This window comes from Cryptotermes secundus, unplaced genomic scaffold (assembly GCF_002891405.2).
Source record: "Cryptotermes secundus unplaced genomic scaffold, Csec_1.0 scaffold2419, whole genome shotgun sequence".
NCBI lineage: Eukaryota > Metazoa > Arthropoda > Insecta > Blattodea > Kalotermitidae > Cryptotermes > Cryptotermes secundus.
This window is the reverse complement of record NW_019736438.1, coordinates 278,259-286,850: the sequence shown is the minus strand read 5'-3', so window position 1 is coordinate 286,850 and position 8,592 is coordinate 278,259. Positions and strand designations below refer to the sequence as shown.

General features: G+C 41.4%; 1 protein-coding gene across 1 annotated transcript in view; it reads left to right on the top strand.

Annotated features, from left to right (window-relative positions):
• The first annotated feature begins 8,026 nt into the window (after positions 1-8,026).
• Positions 8,027-8,592, top strand: part of LOC111869977 — a 2,856-nt gene continuing 2,290 nt past the window's right edge. Inside the window, exon 1 of the mRNA XM_023861881.1 lies at positions 8,027-8,576. Coding sequence (XP_023717649.1) covers positions 8,027-8,576 — 550 coding nt within the window. The remainder of the gene's footprint in view (positions 8,577-8,592) is intronic.

Sequence of the window (8,592 nt, the reverse complement as noted above, 5' to 3'; positions counted from 1 at the left end):
ATGCCAATAATTGTGGTGTCTTTCTCTTGTTACAGCAGATGTCACAAAGCCTATGGCACCCGAGAAGGTCAACCCAGTGTCCCGCAAGAACTTTGATGTGCTCAGTGTTCTGGGAGCTGGAGGTGAGTTTTGTGATTACTCATATTTGTTGTAGATGCAAGTTTTAGGGATTCAAGTAGACTACAAAATAAATTTGACACTTATCAAGCAAGGGAGGGCTTCTTGTTTCATGAAGTCTCAACTGTGCTTAAAGACGTTTAGCCCTTTAAGGGACGGATTTATTCTATATAAAGTATAAAAATTTAGTGCATACCTTTGTATTGTACTGTATTGTATTTTATTTTCATCCGTTTTGCTACATAGTAACATTTGGACACGTCATTCAGTAATATAAGTTAATGTGCGCAGTTCCCACATCGCTGTTATTTCTATCTTCTTCGCGTGTGCATTCTACTAAGTCTACAAACCGAATGATGTGTTTCTCCCAGCTTCAGTTATGGAGTACAAAATCCGTATCCTGGAAACGAACCAGTATTTTTGTGTCAGTGCGTTCTTATTCCGCTATGTTTACTGACTGTTGCCTGGTAACAAGCCTCGTGAGTGAACTGAGATTCATATTGCAGATTCTGATTGCTCTCTAATTTCAATTCTTGTATCATACACCAGTATTCGCCACCATCAGTGCACATATTGTAACTGAGCAGAAACCAGCAAAACTGCACAACAGTAGAACAAACGGACTAAATTGAATTAAAATTGTGACAACGGATTTAAAATGAGCATTTGTGCACGACACTATGTGGTAATCCGAAATACTGCATTCATGAAGAAATTAAAGAGCAGATTAAATTCAGCTAAAGCTTGCTGCAGTTCAGTTTGTAATCGTTTTATTATCGTCTGCAGTAGAGAATAGGAAGTTGAGAAGACAAAATTGTCTTCTCTCATTACGACATATAGCGCATGGAGTATGATTACCTGGGTTCGGATTTTGATGACATGTCATCTTTTTTCCTTGTATCCTATGCGATGCTCTTAAAAATATAAACCTCGGATATGTGCTGTTCGTGAAAGAAATGTAAATTTTATAGGTAATTTTTAGCATTTTTGACATTGTTACGTTTAAGGTATTTTTTTGATAAATTTTTGCTCTTTTAAGGGCATTTCTTGTCATTTTAGGGAATTTTCATCATATGTTTTCTGAAATGTGTATAACATGGAAGCGAAGTGTTCTTTCTTTTCTCCTTTAGGTCATTTTCTGGATTTTTTCGGTAATTTTAGGTCATTTCTTAAATATTTTCAAGTCATCAAAATCCGGGCCCTGATGATTACATTGGCGGGGAGTTGGGGTGGGTACACACAAGCGCACGCACACAGGTGCGCGCCTTCTTATGTTTAAAATGATTTGGATTATAGTAGCCTAACTGCCTTATTTTGTGTTTGTTAATAGTTTGACGTTTGAGATATATTAATTTATTGATTATTCTACTGACATGGTTTTGAATAGTCTCCATACCGGTCTGTTCGTGTATTATTTGAATGGGTGTTACCTCTGTGACTTTTGTGATAGTTCGTAATAGAAGGGCTATTACATACGTTACGATTCATCGTATTAGAGAGTTTTGAATTGTTAGGGCAGTTTATGTAAATTTATTTGATTTTTCCAGTTAATATTTGTGTGAAAGACCTCAAGTAGAGTTGGAGCAAGACGGATATAACTCCACAGTTTGGAAAATAAAGTTTTTGACCGTTTATTGATATTTATTTTGATTCTCCATTTATTGATCAAGAATTCCGATATTTTGATGGCATCGTTTGTGACATCATGAGTTTCCTTGATATGAAAGTTATCTCATAGAAAACGATGAATTTAAGGGGTTACACACAGACAAACAGCAGGGTTATCTCATAAGCCTCACATCCCTGAGAAATTGAAAGGGTTAAACAGAGAGCAAGGTGATCTCATAAGCCTCCGTTTTTTTTCGAACTAAGGAAAGTAGGTTAAAGAAGACTGCACTTGCCGTGCAAGTGAATGACTTACTCGACAAAATCTGTGCAGATAATCTTCAGTCTGCAGTTGTCTGCGCACCTGTCGGTAACACTTTAACTGTGTAAGGCACCGTGCGTAGGAAGATGTCCCGCCTGCCTTAACATTGAAGAGTTGAATTTCTCCCCACAGTGTATATGTATGGTAATGTGTAAATCCATTGCTAGGCAACGGGTCGCTAAATAATGTAACGTAGATGGGCACAGCGTTGCTAGGTAACTGACCGTTAAACACCTCGCGACCGAATACACGCAAGGCAATATTGGGAGTGGGATGTTTCCTGTACTTTCGGCGTCATAACCGTTGTTATGCGATTGCTCGGTAAACACGTTCCAACAAGAGAGAGTCTATTTTCTGTGCGGTCTGTGGGAAGGCTTTATAACGAGTTTCCAGGAATTCCAGGAATAACCAAGGAGGAAGGACCCTGCGAGTCGTAGGAGGCGACGAAAAGGTAAATCTCAAATCTGAAACAGTAAAATATGGTGGGGAGTGCCAAGGGACTCGGAACGGAGAAACACTGCGCTGGCAAGAGCTAGCAGCAGATACAAAAGACAGACCCGTCCTTTCATTAGAGAGGGCGCCCCACAGAATTAAGACCGTAACTGTCAAACGGTAATAATTAATATCTGGTCATGAGCCCCAGATGGGGCTCGACACCAAGACTTACTCACTGACTGATCGTCAGTGGCAATGCGATTTTGACTTTGACTTTGACTTTGACCCTGACCAAGGAGGAAAGTGTAAGAGGCTTAAACTTGGCGGCGGTCAAGCATAAGACCGTTCACGTAACTAGACTGCCGTTGTAGCGGAAGGTGCTAGAAATAGGGCATAATCTGCTGTACAGAGCCTGGACTGACAGAGTCACTGTATACATTTTATATACATTTATTAACACGTTTATAGTGTCAAATATAAGTATTCTTTACATTATGCCAAGTGAGTTACTACTGCAGACAATGACTGTGACCAAAGTCAGACCCGTCCTCTCGTTAAAGAGGCCGTTTCACATAAACAAGACCGAAACTGTCAAAGAGTAATAAATATCTGGCCATAAGCCCCAGATTGTGCTCGACACCAAGACTGACTGACTGAGTGTCAGTTGCAGTGTGACTTTGACTTAACCAGGGAGGATTGGGGAGTATTTCAGAGTGTTTAAGTGTTTAAGTTGCAGTCACGGAAAGTTCGTCTCGTGGAACTCGTGCCCCAAATTTGACATCACCTTTCAGTTACACTCTGTATAAATAAAAATACACGTACATACAATTTATTATAGCATATTCCAGATCTTACCCACCTGATACAAAGTTACACACGCGTTCCTTGGTAGCGATATACTTCTGTTAATTGTACGACTTTCGGGCGAACTCTATAAAAGATGTCATTTCCAACAGTACTTATATTGTTTCGTGTCGTACATCCGTTGCTAAGGAAACAAGCTAACAGAGCCGTTACCTCGAAATAACCTGAGGACAGATATTGTTGTGTTTACTAGGGAAGGCGACAAGAAATTGTGGCGGTTTCGGATTCGAACGAATGTTTAATTATTGGACAGTCACTTATAAACTCACAAGTACAGTTATTATCAACTTATAAGGTTCTTAGACGTTGCAAGGCAACAGTAGNACAAAGATTTGTAACCTTCATGTAGGAATACCCATAGTAGCATGTGAGATCTGACCTGGGTATAAGAGATTGCATATGATAACAATGGTGGTGATGGGCGAATATGCAATAGGACCTAATAGCAACTGTAGGCCTGTAATGGTTCTCAACCTTTCTGATTCACAGATTGACAACACAAATGTAGGTATAATAATATGATTTCAGTACTGCCATTAATTAGAATGAAACGAATTAAGAAAAACTAGAATAAATTAATTTGTAATTATACAGAATAATATGTTTAATACAGATACTAGTATTATTTGGGCTGATGTTTTTGTGGTTCGCCTGTTGTAATAATTCTGGTGCTCATAATACCAGGCATAATTATAATTATTTTGATAATTGCAAAAGAAGAGTTATAGCAGCAGAATATATAATTTTAGTCCAGGTACTAAAGAGATATATCATTGGAAGTCAATGAAAAATAGTTGAACTGAATTTAAAGATATATTTTAAGTTATTCGGTGTCATAAACGTTATCTGCTCCTTCCTTAATGCCGCTCGGCTCGAGTGGTTCGCTGATAATGTGCCAGGTGATCCAGGTGTACCATCATCATCTTTTCTGACGGTACAGACAAAATTTCCAGGAGTGGCCAGTGCTTCTACATCTTTGATTCTTAAACTGCTAGTAGTGTTTTCTTCCGCTTAGGCATGGGCTGACTCCTCCGTAATGTCCTGACGCTCATTTTCCTCAGTTTATTTGAAAACTCGACTGTTTGCTTCGCGACCTCCAGTCTGATTATTTGTCCCAGGGCCTCATAAAATGTCTCCTTGCTCCTCAGAAGCAACTCATGTGTCAGAACTCGGTCTCTTGTGCCATTGTTGTGTTCAAGTGGCGCCCGATGTCTCTTCTCGAAAATCCACCCTTTAGGGGTTCAGCATACGACATTGTCCTTGCCTGGTCTCTGATGACCGTGTGTACCTTGCGCAGTACAGGAACGACACGGCGGATCAAACAACTTCTCTCTGAACTCGCTCTGGGTCCTTTTCTCCGGATATCAGCGGTGCCCTACAGCTAGATGTCTGTCCCCATATCGGTCCTTCTGTGCCCCGATCATCTCCACTTTGGCCTCTTCCTTAGCGTGTTCCCGCTGCTCCGCTACGGACTTGATTTCTTCTGGGGTTGGGTCCTTATCCATAGTGTCCATTTCTTTAAAATTAATCTAACTTTTGGTTTCCATTGGTTCTGACCGGCCTCTGTATTGGCCTCCGTGTTTTCTAGACTGGCATTCCCGTCGACGTCCATCCTGGCCTTCATTTCTTCTAGTCCAGTTTCCACCGCGGCCTCCATTTCTATGACGCTGGCCCTCGTGTTATCTGGTTTGGCCTTAGCCTTTCTAAAGACAGCTTCGTCGCTTCTCAGGCCGTTGTCTCTTCTCGCCAGGCATCCATCTTGGCTTTCGTCTTGACCTCGAACTTTAAAATGTTCACTACCAGACGTTCGAGTTCTGCCATAATTATCCATCTCCTGGGTTCAAATCTAACGGTGCACGATTCATAAAGTCCAACTTCTGACACTAGTTGTCACTTCTATGAGTGACTATAGACGGGGCTTTTATTGGTATTTGGATTTATTGAACCCTTACAGAAGGTAACTACAAGTAACTATAGGGCTGTCGCTGATTCACACAATCTGCGTGCAGTTCACTACAGCGCGCAAGAAGTCTTCTCAATCTTTTTTTTTTTTTGTTTCATTCTGGTCCGTCAATAACAATATTGCAACAATATTGCAACGTGTTTCGTTACTGAAGACGCCGTTCGGATTGTTAATTGGTTTATTTAACAACCTACAAGTATCGGCTACAATTATTTATAACACATTTGCGGGGTTTCACACTTTATAACCCTGTTCGCAATAATCTCTTCACTCTATATTCAGTAGGCTACACGTACTAATTACGATACGGGAGCTATACAAGTGTCCCTGTATCACACACTCCCAATTATTACTCAGTTACACACACGTCCGGTTTTTATTTCCGCGACGGCTGCTATACTCCAAATCAACTGTTCACTGCTAACTGGAGAACTCACTTCGGCGGCTGATACAATTTTAACTTATTCACTGCTGACTGGAGAACTGTCTTCGGCCGCTGATACACTTTTAACTAACTGCGACAACTGAACTCGCCGACGGCCACATTTCAACTCACCTCGTAGGCAGTGCAGCTCTCTTATATAGTCGCAGTGTTTGCCTGTTACGTGACAACGATGTTGGAAGTTGTTTACGGGGACGTAGAAATTCCGGCGTTGCGCGTTACGTCACCGCGGAGGGGGGGGCGGATCGCTGACCCACCCGCCACATCACTGCTTGGTAGGGAGGGGTTGTCCTCCATGTCTCACTGCTCCCTCCTTAAGGCTGTTCGTCCCGAATAGCCTAACGGTGCACAAATGATAAAACAATTCCGTCCAGTGTGATTGTTGAAGCTTTTACTACTTCACTTCTTAGCTCTTTAACATGTTTCAGTCCCTATAGACCAGTGTTCTGCAACCTTTTTCTAACCGCGGCACACCATGAAGTATCCATTACTCAACACGGCACACCAAAATGTTATTCCCCTAAAAAACGCATATCAGACAATTAATATAAATACGTAACGTGATCAACTTATTGCTATAATATGATTATATTGTTATTTTATTATCGACCCGTGAATTTATTAACAATTAATGAACTTCAATTCGCTATAGAGTGTAGAAAATACACTTCTATTACTATTAAAGTAAATACAATAATTCTACCCATACCCTCAATGTGATACTTCCGCCTGCGTAGCTGCACACAGGCGACTGATCCGTGGTGGAATCGTTGACAACGCAAGTCTCATTTCTTCATCGGTGGATTTGAGCCGCTCCTTCTGTGATGTGTTAATTTCAGTTAACGTTGAGAAGCCCAGTTCACACAAATATGTAGTTGAAAATGGCAATAAGATATTAACTACCATCTCGGAGATAGCCGGGTATCCACTCCTTATTGCCAACCAAACCGTATCAAAAGGCACTTTGAGAAGTTTTAGTTTCAATGTTCTGTCTGCTTTTAAATCTGTGAGTTCCTCTTGTATATTAATCGGAAGATGTTCTGAATTCACAACAAATGGATTACGAACCCAATCGAAATCTTGTACACTCTCTCCAAAATACCTATTGAATTTCTGCTGCAGCATTTCTAAATGTTCTTTAATTGTGTCCATCACCACTTTATTACCGTCAACAAGTGACCATACAGTCGGGGACATCTCAAACGACCCATCTGTAATTCTGTAATTAGAAACCAAAATTTGCGAACTACTTCAGTGACAGCTGTGATAGAACTGAAACAATTGTAAAACGCTGGATCTCTACTCTTCAAACGGAAGAAGTGACACTATACAGACTTATTTTTAAAATATTTATAATTTTAAATGAAGTCCAAAAATCGGTGGGTGCATTGTTACAGGAAGAAAGTCATAAAGTTGAAGAAGCTCTGACTTGTAACAAACAGGGGCAAATACCAAAACAGCGTTATAAAAGATAGGAAAACCCATGCTACTCACTGCAGTTGTAGGAAAAAGCACGTACACAAAACATGCAGCAAGCATACCAAAGAAGCTGCGTAGATGCGAGAAAAATAAAAATTAATCAATAATGAAAACTATGATACAACAACTGTGAGTAAATAATTTACGTTTAATTTCTTAGAATACAACATTACTGTAAATAAAATATCACAGAATGTAATAATGAATAAACAAGCATCATCCTATTTAATCAGTGCAGTGATGAGAATAAAATACAAGCATATGAAACACAGTAACTGGGATAAATTAAAACGAATAAAATTCAACAATTAATTTCTTACAATAGGAAGAAGTTCGCGTCACACCGGTTGAGGAACAGTGCTGTGGGAACTGCCCACAGTCAAGCAAGTGTGACAAAGCAAACGTCATTGCTTAGCAACAACGAGTAAACAACGGTTGCTAGGCAAAAGCAAGTACACAGCGGTTGCTAGGGAACTAGTAAACACGGTAACCGGCAATAGCAGCACCTATTACGTAACCGTTTTCCATATGTCCGACTCCAGGCTACATAAGAAGATACACTGACTTGTGTAGTGACAGTCTAGAGTCTAGTTCTACCGTTCTACAATACCAGTTCAGTGTTCAAGCAGTTCACTATTGTTATCCGTCTGTGTATACTGTGCAGCTGCAATAAATCCTACAGGACAGTTCAACTAGTGGTTGTCTCTTCATAGAACGACTCCCACATTGGTGACCCCGACAATTCAACACAAATAATGGACAGCGGTCGAATGGAAGACTGCAACAGTACGTAACACACATGGAGACTTTACAAGGCGAACTACGTACAAAACGAGAACAGGAAGAAAAAAGGGAAGTAAAACAGTATGATGCTGGTATTACTAGCAGACCAGTACCAACAGAGATACCAACAATAACCGTGCGGCTTCCGCCGTTCTGGGCCGACAGACCAGCAGTTTGGTTCGCTCAAGCCGAAGCACAGTTCACTTTGGCCGGGATCAGTAGCGAGCAGACGAAGTTCTGCTACGTGATCTCGCAGTTGGATCAACGTTACGCATCAGAAGTAGAGGACATCATCACCTCTCCACCCGAACGAGGCCCCTACACCCTACTGAGGACTGAGCTTGTGAGGCGGCTATCCCCATCGCCAGAACAGCTCATCCGGCAGCTCCTCACGGTCGAGGAAATTGGCGACCGTAAGCCGTCCCAGTTCCTGAGGTACCTCAAAAGTCTCGCACCAGACGTGTCTGATAACGTCATCCGAAGCGTCTGGACCAGCCGGCTACCCCGCAACGTGCAGAGCTTCCTCGCCGGCCAGAACGAGAGCAACTTGGAGGCCGCAGCCCTCTGTGCAGACCGCATCTC